Source organism: Onychostoma macrolepis, chromosome 03, assembly GCF_012432095.1.
Source record: "Onychostoma macrolepis isolate SWU-2019 chromosome 03, ASM1243209v1, whole genome shotgun sequence".
In the NCBI taxonomy this organism is placed as follows: Eukaryota; Metazoa; Chordata; class Actinopteri; order Cypriniformes; family Cyprinidae; genus Onychostoma; species Onychostoma macrolepis.
The window spans coordinates 40,902,407-40,921,152 of NC_081157.1; the positions used below are offsets into that span (position 1 = coordinate 40,902,407).

Here is an 18,746-nt window from a genome sequence, read left to right on the forward strand (position 1 = left end):
TCAGTTCACTCACGCGTTTGAAGATGAAAAGTCACATGGAGCACGTTGCGTTCTGGGAAACAGTATCCCATGCAGCATCTTCAGATGCATACCGGTACATCAAATTTCAGCCAATGTAGCAGGCAATCCGGGCATTCCATGCATACAGAAAATTCACTGTATTAGCATACATACTGGATACTGCAGAAATAGTAAGAGTAGTATGATAGTATGGCATTTCGCACACAGCCAAAGGGAAAATTGGAGGTGGCCCATTCAAACCAGCACAGATTCGGCTACATAAGGAGCTTAAAATATCATCTTGTTGTGATGTTGGGTGCCAGAATCGATGTAGTACAGGCTCCAATTTGAAATTTGATTGCATACCTGCTGCCACTGTTCGACAAAAAAAATCAACGACAGTTGTGGTTAAACATGATAAAACGAGCAGACTGGACAGAAACGATCATCAAAAATGCTTGCGTTTGCAGTGCACACTTCTTATCAGAAAAGGTTAGATAAAGTATTGTCTTTTGATGTTATGGATTATGTTTTGTGTTACGTGTTCTTATGCTTATGCAAGATTTCTTATGCATCTCACGACTATGTAATGTATGAAATGTCTGTGTGCATGTGTGTAAAACAATAAACTGACGATTTATATGTAATATACATTGTTGTGATTGATAGTGGCTGGAATTTTTAAGTTCAAAATTTGTTTCTGAAATTTTTATTTCTAGAAAATATTTGTGTACTTTAAATGTAGGCTACTAAAATTTTACGGTAAAAAAACGGCAGCTGTGGTTGCTGGAATTCTACCGTAAAAAATACAGTAACAACATTTTAGGTTTTAACTTAAATTTACAGTTAAATACCGTAATTTCATTAATTGATATAATGTTAATATACCAACCTATTAAAGTACTGAAATCTATTTTGTACCTTTGAAATACACTGATAACCACCAAATGCAGGTGGTGATGAGAAAGTCACATGATGATCCAAAGCCCATCACAAGCAGCTTTTAAAAAATAACATATATAGAAGGTGCACAGTGTCACTCACACAAACACTAAACACCATCATGGTGAGACTCATTAAACTGAAATATGCAGTAAACATTAATTTAACATACAACCCTAATAAACATAACTGATAAGAAAAAAAAACTAAGAAGAAACATAGTTATTTCAAAGAAAAAACATCAAATTCAAACAAAATTTGAAATGCAATGCAGGGAATTCTGGGAACGTCAGTTTACGTTTTTTCCCTGTAAATTTTACAGGAACTTACCGTTAACCATTTAACAGGTTTTTACTGTAGCATTTTCACAGTTTTTTACCATTAAAATCACAGTCATTTTTTACAGTGTACTGTAATGTCACCATATACTTAACTTACATAATTTACAGGATGTATATACATTAAAATAACTATTTGGCCATTACATGATACATACATCTTCAAATAATATATCCATCACATTGAATGTTTGCCTTACTTTTTGTATTTTGGCCCAGTTCCTCTCATGTAGCTGTAAAAATAGTTTTCTGCTGAAATTGAAATATATATATATATATATATATATGTGTGTGTGTGTGTGTGTGTGTATGTATATATATATATATATATATATATATATATATATATATATGTGTGTATGTATATATATATATATATATATATATATATATATGTGTATGTATATATTACATCTTCATGACTAGATAAATATAGGTGAGTTTGTCTTTACTACACGTTAGGTTTCTCTATAGATGTGAATCACTCAACCTGAGGTATCCTGTCAGATCGTCCGTCCTTTGAGATCTGGGGCCTGTACCATGAAGCCGGTTTAGCTGGCTAGCCAGGTAAGTTTCAGTTTAGTTTGCCCCAACTCTGGGTTTTAGGTACCATGAAGGTAGCTCAGCTTTAAGCGTTGTTTGTTGCCATGGTATCTTATGCTGCACGGCTAACCTGCTCCGGGGCAGGTTATGTTCTGGATTCGAGATCTCAGACTGAAATTCGACCAATCAGCTGTGATCAAAGAAACATATAGGTGACGTCACATATCCCAGTGTCTGTTGCAATGGCTTCACCTTTTCTACCAAATCCTGTGGACATCTCCGCACAAATTGTTAGACGAGCACTTCGTAGAGAAAGAGTTTTAGGGACAGACAAAATCCCTAGATTTTCCTGATACTTACTTGTATGAAAGATACAGATTCTCCGCGGAAAGAATCTCTTATATTTGCGAACTTCTTGAGCCGCACATATCAAATGTGACACGTCGAAGTCATGCTCTTACTGTACCGCAAATGGTATGCATTGCGTTGCGTTTTTTTGCAAGCGGTACGTACTTATATGCGGTCGGTGATGCAGAGAACCTTGGGAAAAACACGGTTTGTCGAACCATTCGCAAGGTGGTCCTCGCACTGCAGGGGTACATGAATAGATTCATAGTGTTCCTCGGACATTTATCGACCATGTCCATAAAAGAGGGCTTTTATAAAATTGCCGGTAAGACTCATAGGGTGACACTACATGAACAGATTTACTTTTATACATTCACTTTTTTTCTCCCCAGAAAGCAGATTTCACTTAGAACACTTAAATTATACAATACAGTACATGTTAATATTATTCTAAATCTTTTAACAAATATATTAATCTTATGATAGGATTCCCTAGAGTCATAGGAGCAATAGACTGCACACATGTTGCAATCTCCACAGCTCTTGGAGAACATGAGGCAGATTATGTGAATAGAAAGTCCTTTCACAGCCTCAATGTTCAGGTAGGTATACTATAGATTCAAGATGACTTATTTTCAGTGAGATGAATCATTAACACATATGACAATGATCTACTGTACATTTCATCTTCAGATAACTTGTGATCATGAATGCATGATCACAAGCTTGATGACAAATGGCCTGGCTCAGTGCATGACTCACGAATTTTCCGTGAGTCTGTGTTGTGTCAGCGCTTTGAGGAAGGCAAGTTACAGTACAAAACACTTTAAAAAGTGTTCTTTTTAATTGACAAAGCAAAACTTATACAATTTTCCCCTTTTCTGTTCTGTGACAGGGCTTTTGATGGCCTGTTGGTAGGAGACAGGGGTTATGCATGCCAGAGATTTTTACTAACCCCCTATCCTGACCCTCAGACAAGGCCACAAAACCGGTTCAATGTGGCCCTCAGTAAAACCAGGGTCAAGATCGAGATGACCTTTGGCATCCTAAAGGCACGTTTCAACTGCCTTCGGCTGTTAAGGGTGTCACCAGAGCGGGCATCACAGATAGTGGCTGCATGTGCCATTCTGCACAATATAGCCACTATCAGAAAGGAGCAAGCACCATCACTAAACCAGCTTCTCCCCGATGAAATTGACCCAATCACACTTGACCACCCAGCTGGCACAGCTGTCAGAGATGCAATCACCATACAATATTTTACTTAATAAAAGTAAATTGAAACTGCAGATAGGTCTCAAATGGTTTTATTGTTGATGTGGCTAAGGAGGGAGAAAGAGAGAAAGATGCATTAATAAGTATTGAGTGTTCATACTAATGTGTTGCCTGTTTTAGTAAGTTCACATACTGAGATCTGTTTTTCCAGCTGTTTGATCTCCAATTTAATTTTTTAATTTGAGGCTCCTCAGCTCACAGTCCAGCTCCTTTAGTGTGCAGTCCAATTCTAGGCTCCTTTTGTAAAGGGCCCTGACGGAGTCAGTTTCCACCTGAAACATAATTCCACCACAAACAGTCATTACAAGTCTTAAGGTAAATCAAATGACAAAAGGCATGACTTAATACAGGCACAGGACTGGCTGTAATTTATGTCAAGGGTTTAAAGCAGTACCTTGTTCACATTCCTTCTGAAGCCCATTGAGGTAGAGGCGTCAGTTTGTGGGGTAGGTTGTGAAAAATCCTACAATAAAAGATAAGGGCCAGTCACATTGGTGTGACATTAAAATGTGTGCCATAAAAAATAAAAAAAAAACAATGCTTTCACCTCAGCAATGGTTTCAGAACACACAGAGAGGGTGTCTTCGTCATTTGCGTCACCCTAATAAATAAAAGTAGGCCAATGTAAAGCGTAACTGTTGTAAAGCATATTCATAGTGTTCTGTCTGCTGCAAGCTCACCTCTGTGTGGGAGACTGTGTGAACGTGTGCCGGCTTCAACAGGGACACTGTATTTCCCTCTACTGCAGAACATACAGTCAGCCACATGTACAACTTTTAAAAGGTAGTAATGCATTGGACACATACCCAGTGTCACTTGCTTAGAGGAGCCAGCACCAGGGTCAGATTGTACAGCACCTGTAATACCATCCATAATCGGCCGCCCCTTATTGCTACTCAGAGCCAGCTCCTCTGCCACAGTGTATTGTTTTCCGAATGTCACTTTTTTCTGTTTGCTGCAAAAAAGTTTGTGTGAAAATGTTCACGAAAATAATAAAAGGTTATGGTAAATACTCACCACTTTGAATGATATTTTTATATTTTGTCTTTATCTGCTGCCAAGAACGTTTGTAGTTGGGGTTGCATCTAAAAATCAATGAATAGCCTATTAATCTATATGACGTAGGCCTAATATACAGTCACATTTTTATACACAAACCTTTGTACATACAGTATACGTATATACACATTTTAATTTAAGCATTAATACATTTTTAAAATAAAACTAACTGTTAACATACGTCTAATGCACAGTGAAGTAACATGAGTAACTTGAACAACTAACGGAATTAACATTAGATTAATAAATGCTGAAAAACTATCGTTCATTGTCAATTCATGTTAGCTAATGCATTACGTTCTCTAAACAAATACAACCTTATTGTAAAGGCATCATATACACGCGCGCTCACACATACATCATGCACATCATTTTTAATTAATATTGAATGTATATTTGTTTAACTTACGCATTAACGCAATCAGCGATCTTTTTCCAACACTCTTCTCTTGCTTTGGCAGCAGATACAGTATTACTGCGTCCTTGAAACACGTTTATATTCTTCATACTTTTGAATAATTATTTCTTGCTCCTCCGCAGAAAAATAGACAGCTCCAGCTCTATCCATATTGAACGCGATTGGTTGTTCGGTGCCGACGTCACTCTTTTATGTGCACGCGCCCGTGGAGTAATCATAGCTTAAGGATCAAAGCCCGAGTTGACAGAGAAAGTTGATGAGCTGCTTCATGGTACCAATTAAGCCTGATTGCATCGGTTTGGTTTTGTCAACTCAAAACTAATCCTGTAACCCGGAGTTTGTTTAGCCACCATCATGGTACAGGCCCCTGGTTTCGTCCGTTAAAGTTAACTTATTTAAATAACAATCACGGTCCTTCACAGTAAGTGATCTTACATACGCAGGTCAAATCGGATTTTCTCCACTAATTGTAAAAAAAAAAAAAAAAAAAAAAAACAAGCTAACAAACTTAATTGCTAGCATTAGTGAAGTGGTCAGAGGAATCTTTCCGCCTCCACCTAAGCTCCGCCCATAGAAAAACCTCACAATATGTAGCCTACTAACAGAAGAAGGGAAAGAATGAGACCGACTTCTGTATTTAAACAGCAGCGCAGATTGGGAGCGTCAGTGTTTCTACTGGGTCAACTACAATTACGTCGAAGAAAGCGAAAATGACAACAACTTTCTCTGAGAAAAGAAGTGACAGTAAGCTTACTTCTACAGCATTTTAAGGTAAGCATAATTCTGTATTATTCTTGTTTAGTTTCTCTTTATTCATTTGCTTACTATTAAGTGCGTATCTGCCGTTTGCGTCTCAAAGATCAGTTAAATCTGTATCACCAATACACTACGCTTTAACACTTTGTGAGCACTATTAACATCAATTAACACAATTTAATCCCATTATTTTTCCCAGACATGAAAATATCAAAATGATGTGTCATTAGTAACTTCTTGAAATAATCAATAATATATACATTTATATACACTATATTGCCAAAAGTATTGGGTCACCCCCTTCTAATGAACAGGTTTGACTACTTTAGTAATTTCCATGAGTACAAATCTTAATGTTTAAACATATAACGATATTCTAGGGAATTGTGTACTAATTTTAAAGCAACAGTTTGGACAGGACCCTTTTCTATTCTAACATGACTATGCCTCTGTGTATAAGGCAAGGTTCAAAAAGAAATGATTGATTAAGTCAGTGTGGAAGAACTTGACTGGTCTGCAGAAAACCAAGTCCTGATCCAAGCTGAACACCTCTGGTGTGGCTTTAAATGCAGATCTTGAGCCAGACCTTCACCACCTACTCAGACAACCAGCCCGGTGTCCTGATCCAGGTATACGAGGGAGAGAGGGCCATGACAAAAGACAACAACCTGCTGGGTAAATTTGAGCTGACAGGAATCCCACCTGCTCCACGTGGAGTCCCGCTGATCGAAGTGACCTTTGACATCGATGCCAATGGAATCCTAAATGTGTCTGCGGTGGACAAAAGCACTGGAAAAGAGAACAAGATCACCATCACCAATGACAAGGGCAGACTGAGTAAAGAGGAGATTGAGAGGATGGTGCAGGAAGCAGACAAATACAAAACTGAAGATGATCAGCAAAGAGAGAAGATTGCTGCCAAAAACGCCCTGGAGTCTTACGCCTTCAACATGAAGGTGGATTAGGTATGAGATGGGCAGTGTAATTGATTTTGTTCAGGTTTTCTTCTTAATTCCAGTTACATCATTTATTGTTTAAGAATTTTTGAATCATTTCTTTTGAATGTTATTGAAATGCATGTTATAAGAAATACTAATGTATATGCGTGTATATAGACTGCTAATGGTATTTCATGCATTATCTGCACTTTACGAAATAAATAGAAAGTGTTCAGCATTCTGACTGTTGAAATGTGGAATTGTGAATCTGTGTGCATTCCAGTTGTAAGCATTAATGTTGTGCCATATTCCATATGAAGTGTTTTTTTTTTTTGTTCAAGACTCTGAACATTCTCAATAAATTATTAAAAATGTAACAAATGTTAAGATGTTTCTTAATGTTCTTAAATGTATTCATGCCTAACAAGGACCATTTTTCAGGTTTGCAGATCATCCTAAACCAGCCAAGACCAGAAAAATGTAAACTGTTATTATTTTCCTCAGGGTAGAAGTAAATGAAGAAAAATTGAGCAGGTCGATATTACTTAGAAAACAGAAGAATCCTCTCTAATGTTTAATTAATGACAGATAGTGTCATGGATTTTAATAGAGATAGGGTAGGATACAGAATATTAATAGAATACATATATGCTACAGCAGTGGCTCTCAAACCTCTCCATGAAGTACCCCAGCACTGCACTGTAGGGGAATTTACAGTAAAGACCCTCAGACCAGGTGTGTTGAATGAAGACCAGAAGTCAAGAGATTTGATCAAAAATGAAGAAAATTTACTGAAGATAGTTTGCAGTTTCATCAGCAGAAGTCAGCTTCAAGACTCACAATCGAGTTCGTAGGCCGCTCTGCGTACATGTCAAAAACACCAGCAATTATACCCTAACAGAGGTTGCTAATTGCGTCAATGCATAAGTCATCAAAATTCTGATAGGTTCTAAAACCTAGATAAACTTGGACAATCTCCACATATGGACGTAAACGCTTCAAACATATCTCCATCAGATTGGGCAGACGTCAGCGATCAGGGATCATACAAGACAGGTGTCTTCCGGACACCTATTTTTGGTCAGGATGGCGGTAGCTGACAGAGACAGTCTTCTAGCACACAGAGAGAGAGCTACCAGCAAACACACACACAGAGCACTTATCAGAACTTCAAGGCCGCCTAGCCCTGGCTAGAATTTGACCAGTATGGTTCGTTACACACACACTATGAAGTCATCGTCTTAGAGAGTAGAAGTACAGCATAAAGCAGGATTCTTTAATATCTCATAAGCACACATAAGGTTACACATTTCACTCTTGCCATAACTTGATTAATAGTCAAACAAGAAATAATATAATTAATATCAATATGAAGGATATGGCAGCTCGGCATCCACTCCTTCAGCACAATTTGTATGTCTTCCTATATCGGACACACCCACTTCAGGTCTTGCAGTCTCTACTAATGAGCTGATGAGTTGAATCAGGTGTGTTAGATGAGGGAGACGTACAAAACGTGCAGGGCTAGGGGTACTCCAGGACAGGTTTGAGAACCACTGTACTACTGGATTAAGTGAAAGGATTTAATATAGAATAAGGCAGTGGTTTTCAATCTTGTTCCTCGGGACCCACTGCTCTGCACATTTTGCATGTCTCCCTTATTTGACACACTAATTTGAGTTCATGGAGCTCTTTCCTATTGAGCTGATGATCTGAATCAGGTGTGTAAATTAGGGAGACATGCAAAATGTGCAGAGCTGTGGGTCCCCAGGAACAAGTTTGAAAACCGCTGGAATAAGGATGCTCTAGGCCAGGGGCGTCAAACTCAGTTCCTGGAGGGCCGGAGCCCTGCAGAGTTTAGATGCAACCCTAATTAAACACACCTGATCCAGCTAATCAAGTCCTTCAGGCTTATTTGAAAACTACATGGTTTGTGTGTTGGAACAAAACTCTGAAGGGCTGCGGCCCTCTAGGAACTGAGTTTGACACCCCTATTCTAGGCAATGTTGGTCCTGGAGTGCCGCTGTCCTGCAGAGTTTAGCTCCAACCAAACACACCTGAACCAGCTAATCAAGGTCTTCAGAATCACTGAGGCTACAGGCAGGTGAGGTTTTTTTTTTTTTTTCCCCAGGGTTGGAGCTAAACTCTGCAAGACATCGGCACTCCTGCTCTAGGCCAGTGGTTCCCAAACCTGTCCTGGAGGTCCCCTGCCTTGCACCTTTGTATGTTTGTATGTATGTGTAAATTAGGGATATGTGATTAGGGAGAGTCTCATACAAAATGTGCAGGGCAGGGGGTCCTCCAGGACCGGTTTGGGAACCACTACTCTAGACCAGTAGTTCTCAAAGCTGTCCTAGAATACCCCGAGCCCTGCACATTTTGTACGTCTCCCTCATCTAACACACCTGATTCAACTCATCAGCTCACTAATGGAGACTGCAAGACCTGAAGTGGGTGTGTCAGATATAGAGAGACATAAAATGTGCAGTGCTGGGGCTACTTCATAGAGAGGTCTGAGAACCGCTGCTCTAGGCTATTCCAGATTTTAGGGGCCAATTTGGAGGAGCTGAACACGCAGCGCCAGGTGGGACTTTAGGAGATGGAATGGGATGGAGCATCAAATAATTATACATAATATATGGCTGGATATGTGAGAGAGGCAAGCGCGAAAACGAGGAAAAACTGATTATAAATAAATAGTAGGTGGCGATATGCACAAAGAATGCAACGCGCCAAAAAACGGAAGAAGAAGAATTTAGTGCCATGATTATCCCACGAAATTCCCTTCCCATCATGGTCTCTCTGCTCAAACCCCAGCGTGTCCTCCTCACGCCCCTCTCAGCTGGTGACGCGCGGGGCTCATTTCCGGCGACCGCAGTCTGTTGTTGAGTGTACCGTTCTGTTCAGAGTCGGGATGGTACTCATCAAGCAATAGTGAGTGGCTTTTACTTTATACGTTAACTGGATTCAGTTGCGGTATGATTTACAGTCCGGACTGCCGTATTTTAAGCAGTTTTCCATATGGCATAATAAATGGCTGATTTTAAGCCCGTGATTTGGACGGGCGCTAGCCGCTTAGCCTGCCTGAGACAGCATTATAGTGTGTTTAATGGACCGCGTCTCCACTAACGCCGCTATTCATCAACGCGTGATCGGATGAGTGTTTAATACGAGTAATATATTGAGTTCAGGCTCCGCTGCGTGTTAAAGTGCCGGTTTATCGTACCGGTTAAAGCGGGGCCAGCTAACGACACGCCCGTTACACAGGCGCGGCGTGATGCGGTGTCCATGATATGAGAGAAATAATGATTCAGAGCTGCTTTTAACCTCTGTTTACTTCTCTTTTCAGCCAGGTGCTGTTGCCATGTTCAGTAGAAGAGGTAAGGGTCACTGCTTTTACAGTAACCGGCTGCTGTGTCTTCTGTGCTCAATGGGGATCTGTGTTCCTGCTTAAGCAAATATTTAGACAGCTCCCTTCACTATAATGGAGTCAGCAGCACCTCTTCTGCATTACATTGTTTGTTTCTATTGTGCTGTGAACTGGTGGACTGTTGCCACTAGCTATTTATGTAACATTCCCTCGCCCCCCTCTCAGTACCAGGTCGGCCAACTGTACTCGGTTGCAGAGGCCAGTAAGAACAACACAGGGGGAGGAGAAGGCATCGAGGTCCTCCGAAATGAACCTTACGAGAAGGATGGAGAGAAGGGCCAGTACACCCACAAGATCTACCACATACACAGGTGAGCGCATGTGTACGTAAAACTGTGATCGCTGAGTTGTTGTAGGAGCCTCTGGCAGACATCTACTGTTTAGCAGTTACACTTACTATTCTATTGAAATATACACTACTGTTATCTTGGGGTCAGTATTTTTACTTATTTTTTTTTAAAGAAAAAGTTCAGGTTTTCATTTGAATTGTTCAGTCATATCAGTAAAGACTTTCAAATAAGTCCTGTTTTTTGTTTTGTTTTTTAACTTTGTTCGTGAAAGAATCTTAAAAATATGTGTCTCAGTTTCCACAGAAATATTAAGCAGCGCAACTCTTTTCAACATTGGTAATAATAAGAAATGTTTCTTGAGCTCCAAATAATCATACTAGAATTATCTGTGAAAGACCGTATGACAATTCAGCTTTGCCATCACAGGAATACATTTAAAAAAATTATTAATATTCTAATAGAAAACTTTTACTACAAATATTATAATGCATATCATTTCACAATATTCCAATATATGCTTTTTTGATAAGAAATGCAGCCTTTGTAAGCATAAGAGACATTCAAAAAATATTGGCTAATCTTTTGAAAAGTAGTGTATAGGCAAGACTGGGGCAAGTTCCACACTTTTTACACTGTCTTGGCTTAAAAACAAACAAACATTTGGACATTGCCTGGTTAAAAAAAATAATATAAAAAATATTTCACTGAAACATGGGACGTTTTCACATTACATGGGTTGTCACAATAATAGTCTTTTTTTTGCTAAATATAAGCCATAAAACAGTTATGAAACACACAATTCTTGAAACGGCAAAGAAATGGTAACATACTAAATTATTAGAACCTAAATTGTAATAAAACAGAATTATAACAAAACAAATGTGACCCCTTGTCCGTACCTATATGTATATAAAATACTCTCATCCTAAGAAGCATTTTTTTTGGTTGGTTTATCTTCATTATGTAGTTGACCCCTTCGTCAATGTTTTGTTTGCTTTTTGTTTGGAAAAAAAAAAAAATATATATATTGTTTGAAGATGATATTCATAAAATTATTCTCATTAATGGCCACTGTAAAAACCCACTGTTCGAGAAGACATTTGTTTAATTGGTATTCTGAGTCTTAGAATTAATGACATGCAGCCACTGTATTGACTTCTGTTTTACAACTATTCACCAGTAATATTATGAATATTAATTTTGTCTTTTACAGCAAGGTTCCTGGTTTTATTCAAATGTTTGCTCCTGAAGGAGCCCTGGTTTTTCATGAGAAGGCCTGGAACGCCTACCCATACTGTCGCACTAGTTAGTAAATACTAATTATTTTGTGCATGTGTGAGTAAATGATTATATATATATATATGAATGTGTGTAATTCTACCCTTTTCTTTTGCATTTAATGCATTAAATTACTGATCTATACAAAAATCCCTTTTTTCATCGTCAATATCATTGTTCTCTTCATTCCCACAACTGAATCGATCATGGAACACCGCAGTCGTTACAGTAAGTAATTTTTGAAATCATCACGCTCTGAGATCATTCTAGACTGCTCACAGGATGTATCTGCTGAATCAGAGTTTAGTCAGCATGTCGCTGTTTTGATCTAAACACTGTATTAAAAATGGATTCAGTTTGTGAAGCTCTCCTTGTGCTTTTTGCTTTTCAGAATGAATACATGAAGGATGACTTTTTCATTAAGATTGAAACCTGGCATAAACCAGACACGGGAACAACTGAGAATGTGAGTGTTAATACACAGTTCATCAGCACCTTTAACTTTCAACCAGCGTGTCCTCCTCCCAATTTTTTTTCAAATGCAGTCGCTAATAAAAAGCATTAGAATCTGCTGTTGGTTAATTAAGATGGATGGTTGATGAATGAACTTGTGCCTTAATTAGATTTTACGTAACATGGTAATTTTGATAAGACTTTCCTGTATTATGGACTTTGCAATCTTTAATTACCGAGTTTAGCCATTGTTACTGTGATTTACAGGCTTTATTCACGGTTGACGCAAGAATAGAAAAGCGGTCTGACTTGCTTTGTTCATACAAACGTTATTTGATCCTGTTGTATGAAAAGGGCAATTTGAGAGTAAATCCCACTGAAACGATGTCTTTATTTTAATACTCTATTCTTCCTCTCATGCAGCCTCATGGTCTTCCTCCTGAGGAGTGGGAGGACATTGAGATTGTGCCGATCGATATAGCTGATCGCTCTCAGGTGGATGATGTGGTGAGTTGAATTGGGAAAAGTTCATATCTGTCTTTCTGTGAAACTGTAGATCCAGAATTTGTATTAGTGCTAAAGACGCTCTTAATCTTATTCTACTTCATGTTGAGTTCATTAAAATCCTACAGATTGAAATCAAATCATAAGCACAGATTCCTCTATTGACCTACTGTTTTGCTTTTGTATTTCTCCTCTTCCTTCCTCATCCACTCCCATTCATCCCTCCATCTGTTTCATTCGTCTTTCAGGACTATAAACCAGAAGAGGACCCTGCTATCTACCACTCGGAGAAAACTGGCAGAGGACCTCTGGGACCTGAATGGAAGGTACACAAACACACCATATTCACATGTATGCATTTTGAAACTGTTGGAAACTTTTTCCTCGCCAAAGCAGAGACCAGGAGACGTTGGGATATCTTTCATACAGAAGTTACTCTTTATTGAGAACTTGCTGTGCGTCGCTGCATTGTAATTTATATACATTAAGGGGGCAGTGCTTAGAAATGGAGACAAAGCACTTGGGTGACGACCTTAAACAAAGCATGCAAATGAAGTATTCAGGTATAGCAACCTGCCCCATTTAACCACTCCTAATCCAATCAGCATAACTGCCTAAAGATTGGGGCAGAGGCACCTAGAGCCATTACAAACAAAAGGTGAGAGTCTCCGTCATCTGGCTCATTTGACTTACAATAAGAGAACAGGAACCGGCAGGAACCTCTTGCTACAAACTTTGTTTAACGGAATCGTTCATCTGATGTCCTCTTCACCATAAATGCTAAATACAATGTATATAACTTCAGTTTATATGCTGTTACATTGGAACCTAGATTTAACTTTTTATAAATTTGTAATCCAACAAAGCACAACAGGTCTTTTGTTAACCCTTAGTGAGCTGCCTTGATGAATGCTGCCTATATAGGAAACACAGTTGCATAGGTGTGGTCACATTTTGGTGAATTTTGCAAGGAGTAAGGTCCTTTGCCCATTGTCGGTAGTGTAGTGAGTGACGTATGATGCACAGCACACACACAGGATTCACTGACAAAATCCAGTTAACAACCGTAAAAATGTGACTGCTGCACCTTAAGGCAGCATCCTACAAATTTTTGTTAACTGGTGAAGATCCTCCTTTATGCCTGATTTAGTTAGGTTTTTTTTTTTTTTTTTTTACTTGATTCACGCCTTAAATTTATCTGTGGTGGCTGACATGGTTGTAGAGTAACAGTTTTCCATTTTAATTACAGTAAACTAATTTTTTGAGACTTAAGACTGAAAGATTATTTGAAATCAACATTTCTCTTGCCTGGCATAGCTCATGTTGTCATTCAATCTTGTATGCGCGGTTTCTGTTCACATTGATTGTATTGAACTATCTAAATGAGTGATCATCTACAAAATCTGTTCCTCATGCACCCACCCCTCTCTGTCTCTTGCAGAAAGAGCTTCATAATGGTAACTGTCCCTACATGACGGCGTACAAGCTGGTGACGGTTCATTTTCGCTGGTGGGGTCTGCAGGGACGTGTGGAGAACTTCATTCATAAGGTGATCCATCAGCACAGAAGATTTCAATATGGCACCAGCACAGAAAGGCTCAACTTTTTATACTGTACTGGTTGACTTTCAACAACAGCTCGAGTCAGAGAAATGTTTCCATCACATATCGCTATAGATACTGTCGGATAAAAAAGAGGATCATGTGTTATCTGCATAAATCACTAAAAAAAAAAAAAAGAGGAATATCCATCCCTGAACAGCTCAGTTTTTACATCAGAAACAAATGCTATAGCATTGGATTACATAAACACTATGCAACGGAGAAATGTTCTTATTACAGATTCAAAGTCCTGTCTTTAAGCAATGTCATAAAAAATGATCACCCAGCACTTTTACAAACTGCTGGAACTACAGGGTCATAAATGTAATATCTGGTTTTGTTGGATGCCAGGGCACTGTTGAATGACAGCAAACGAAGAAACGGACACTTCCACAAAAGACCTCAATTTGCACAATACCTCTTATGGAGCTAAAGTCAATTATTCATTCCTGTATTAATGACAAACAAAATGGAATCTGTATACTATAAAGTATGAACAAACTAAATGAAACCAGTTTTTTTTTTTTTTTTTTTTTTTTTAATACCAACTGCTGAATGGACCATTCCAAGATGGCACAAGTTTTTAATCTAAGGAGAAGATCCACTAATATGTGCTTTATAAGTACTAATAAACAAGCAATAAGCTAGTAACCAATAAGCAACTGATTAATAACTTTAGTCCCTAAACTAAAGTCTTACCCAAATTCTCTCACCATGAAAATAGCCACAGAAGCTGGCATAATGTTAAAAAAACAAATAAACAATGCTGTACTATTTTGATGTGATTTTGACAGCTCTAGTCATGCTGTTGTACTAATATCAACCCCGTCTCTGTCTCCGAGTAGCAGGAGAAAAGGCTTTTCACTAATTTCCATCGGCAACTCTTTTGTTGGCTGGACCGCTGGGTGGACCTCACTATGGATGACATTCGTAGGATGGAGGAAGAGACACAGAGGGAGCTGGACCAGGTTTGTGTTTCTGTAGAAACCATGCAATGCAGTTCTTCCCACATCAGCAGAATGACTGCAGGACGTTATAAATTTGAGAAGATTAATGGAGATTTATACCTGCAATTTTTGTGACATAAAGCTAGATTTGGGTCGCTTTGATGTTTTTGAAAAGTCTCTTGTGCGCTCACCAAAGCTGCATTTATTTGATCCGAAATATAATAATTTCTCCTTTTTCTCTTTATACTGATAATGCATTCTCTCTTTCTAGCTTGCTTTATAACACTTTACACTGTTTCCTCATTTAACTTTAGGTAACTACATTAGAAGTACTTTTTAATTGTTAGTTCATGTTAACTAAGCTATTTAATATCAACATTTACTAATACTCAAATTAAAAGTTGTATGTTAATATCTTTCAATAGACATGTGCTAACGTGAACTGACAAAGTTGTATTTTTATTAGCTAATAGTTAATCAAAGATTAATGCATGCTTTAACAAATTTACTGCTCCTTGTTAATTTTAATGCATTAACTAACTAATTGACTGAGACCTTACTGTAAAGTGTTACTGAAACTTTTCTTATGTTAAAAACGTGCTTTTTTTTTTTGCTTTTTTTTTGTGGAAAATCATGATGCATTGTTTCTTTGAATAGGAAAAAAAAGCATTTAAAAAAAATCTTCTGTAACTTTGTAAGTGTCTTTTACTGTCAACTTTGATTAATGTGTCCTTATTGACAAAGTATTAATTTCTTGTTTTAAAAAAATCTTTCCACAAACTTAATGGTAGTTGCACGCCACAGGTGATTTATTATTAAATCTGTTTTTTAATTTTCAGATGCGTAGCCAAGGGTCTGTGCGAGGGATGAAAGCAGGCGAGGACTAGGGAGAGCCAAAAAAGAATGGAAGAAACAAAATAGGGGCTACTTTTTATTTTACCTCCTCCAGTCCTCATGGCCAATCACAACGTGCCACATCATCAAGCCCTTCCAAACAGAAAACGGTCATCCCTTACCCAGGACATGTCCATTACCATGAGTGTGAATGCGTTTAAGCGAATGTGCACAGTATGCATGTGTATCCGTGGTTTGTGCAGTCTGACTTTAAACCTCATCATTTGCTGCCAAATTCGTTTGGATTCACTTAAGATACGTTAAGTGATACCGGCATTTCTTTTTATAATTAAGTATTATAACTGTTTAATGGTTTTTGGTTCATTTTGCAACCATCAGCTTTTTACTGAGTACGCCAGTGGAGTAACGAATCCCAAGCCCGTTCCACAGAGAGTCTGAGGAAACATTTCACTACATGTATTTTGACCATAAATAAATGACTAAGTAATTTTACTTCTTAATTCTGTTAAATTTGTCATGTTCAGGAAATATCGGTGGAACTTGTATATGCCTCAAGAGGTAGGATCATTGATGTCAGAATATAGAGTAATTGAGATTAAAGGGAAACAGAAGGCTTGTTGAACTCATGCGGCTTAAAGCATAACGGTTTTCTGGTTTAGTTACGGTGGTCTTTTGGTTTGGTTCTGCACTGATTGCAGTGTGGATGTCATTGAGAGCAGTGGATGGATATGGTTTCATTTTTAAACTGAGTGTAAGAGCCTTGAAACCCCTCCCACCTTTGACTGACATGCCACAGGCCACACCCCTCTTCAGTGGGGATGGTCTGAATTTTTGGAGAATGAAGTACAATTTACAATACTGTAACAAATAAAAGAAAACCTCATTGACTACCATGACCTGTTTGCATCATTTGTTTCTTCTGCACTGTTTGTAGTTTATATCAAGCTTTTGGTCTTTTTAAATTGCAAGCTATATGTTTCTATATACAAAGTAATAACGTTTAACAATCATAAATGATTCATTTTATTTTATGCACTTTTTTGTTTTGTTTTTTGCATGTAACCAAACTGAAAGTAAAGCATGTTGCCATTTATGTGAGTTGAGATGAAATCCTCGCTCTCAGTGATCAACGGCGTCCTCTAGTGATTGGGTTTTGTACTGTCTTTAGTACAGAATAACACACAGACAAATAAAGCTGATAAGCTGCTTGTCTCATTATTTATTATGATGTGATACGCAATTAGCCTTAAACCTTTTAAGGCGTCAGAAAGTCCTGTGGACTGATGTATAAAACAGACATTTCAAAAGTAAGTTTTAAATGTTGTCTCGCAACTTTTTAAATGGTCTTTGATATGTTTGCTTAGCCCGTTATTAAATAAATGTAAATATCTCTTTCAGACAATATGGTGCCGCAGTGAACCGAGCAAAGACAGGTAAGCTGAATGACAAACTACGGCAATACTTATTTAGCAAAATAATCATGTTTGTTAATGTAAAGGGTGAAGGCAAAAGAGGTCTAGAGAAAGAATTGAGGAATCTAAACGGGAGCGGTCAGGGATTTAGCATTGTGTTTGTTAATGTTATTAATGGATGGAAGTTAATGCAATCCAGGCTAGGAAAAATTGGTAAGAAATAGTGAGAGAATTTGTGATTTCATGTATTTTATATTCAGTAAGAATGGATATGCCACCCTCCCCTCCATTTTTTTTTTTTTTTTTTTTTTTTTTTTTAGAAACAAAACTATATTATCAAATTGTGACTCTAAAGTCTTCCCACACGCACAAAAAAGTGTTTCTTCAGCGGGTCTTTGGGGTGGTTGAGGTGCACAACCGCCATACAAAGAAGCTGCTGTATCCAACTTTTTCTTGCTGTAAAAATGGGCATTTGTCAATTCTATGAGTCTGGTTTCTGGTCTCATCCGCATGCAGCTATTTTTAGCTGTACAAAACAGTTCGTTTTGCTGCTATTGAGAATTGGTGTGGCCGACCGTATTATTTTAATGTAGGCTATTATATTAATTATGAACACACACTGGTTTGTAACATTAGTGCAAACAGGTTTACCGTTTACTGCACGTTGTTATTGTTCTCGTTATTTACCCCGGAAGTCTCACCCATAGGCTTACTTCCACATTGAAGAAAAAGGTGGATAGTTCTTTGAAGGTTCTCTAAGGCTCTCTTAGTTTTATTGGATAAAGACTTAAAAATGACATTAAAATACAGTGTATTTTCTGAAGATAACATGATTCTCAACCTTTTTGCCCCCCAAGGCCCCCGTATAAGGAAATGTTCCAGCGCCCCGGGCCATGCAAGATTTTTTGACCTCAGGAAAGCATAAAAGTGATTCAAAACAGCTTTTGCCATAGAGCTTTTACACATTTTCGTGTTTCTCAGCAGCGGAAGTTGTCATTTGGGTAAACTTTGAGAACAGTGAATAGGAGAGTAGGCCTACCACAAAAATATTTTTTTTTTGCATTTTCATTTGCTCAAATAGCAGAAGAAAAAAACTCCACGACCGTGTTTTCACGACTTTCAATCAAAGGAAAAAAATTGAGAGAGACTGATAACGGCAGTCAGAAGAGAAAACAGTGCCAAATCAATGCCATCCCTTTTTTGCGTAGAGAGGATATACAACTGCACACTCACTTGCAAATAAGCTTTTTTATTTTACCAAGGTTTCGGTGAAAACCCTTTGTCAAGGTAAGGCTTTTCGCCAAAACGGTGGTAAAATAAAGAAGCTTATTTGCAAGTGAGTGTGCGGTTGTATGTCCT

At 38.1% G+C, this 18,746-nt stretch overlaps 2 protein-coding genes and 1 pseudogene across 2 annotated transcripts; all 3 read left to right on the plus strand.

Moving 5' to 3' along the window:
• Positions 1-2,065: 2,065 nt before the first annotated feature.
• On the plus strand, positions 2,066-3,439 carry LOC131535457 (putative nuclease HARBI1; annotated as a pseudogene).
• A 1,835-nt stretch (positions 3,440-5,274) lies between these two features.
• Positions 5,275-6,998, plus strand: LOC131536255 (heat shock 70 kDa protein-like). Its single transcript, XM_058769066.1, has 2 exons — positions 5,275-5,694; positions 6,140-6,998. Exon 2 carries the CDS (start codon positions 6,246-6,248, stop codon positions 6,642-6,644), a length of 399 nt encoding a protein of 132 aa, XP_058625049.1. The 5' UTR covers positions 5,275-5,694; positions 6,140-6,245; the 3' UTR covers positions 6,645-6,998.
• Positions 6,999-8,535: 1,537 nt separating this feature from the next.
• Positions 8,536-16,863, plus strand: pitpnbl (phosphatidylinositol transfer protein, beta, like). Its single transcript, XM_058769070.1, has 12 exons — positions 8,536-8,721; positions 9,435-9,551; positions 9,967-9,997; positions 10,213-10,358; positions 11,551-11,642; positions 11,836-11,843; positions 12,007-12,081; positions 12,492-12,575; positions 12,821-12,898; positions 14,014-14,121; positions 15,019-15,141; positions 15,960-16,863. Exons 1-12 carry the CDS (start codon positions 8,621-8,623, stop codon positions 16,005-16,007), a joined length of 1,011 nt encoding a protein of 336 aa, XP_058625053.1. The 5' UTR covers positions 8,536-8,620; the 3' UTR covers positions 16,008-16,863.
• Positions 16,864-18,746: the final 1,883 nt, after the last annotated feature.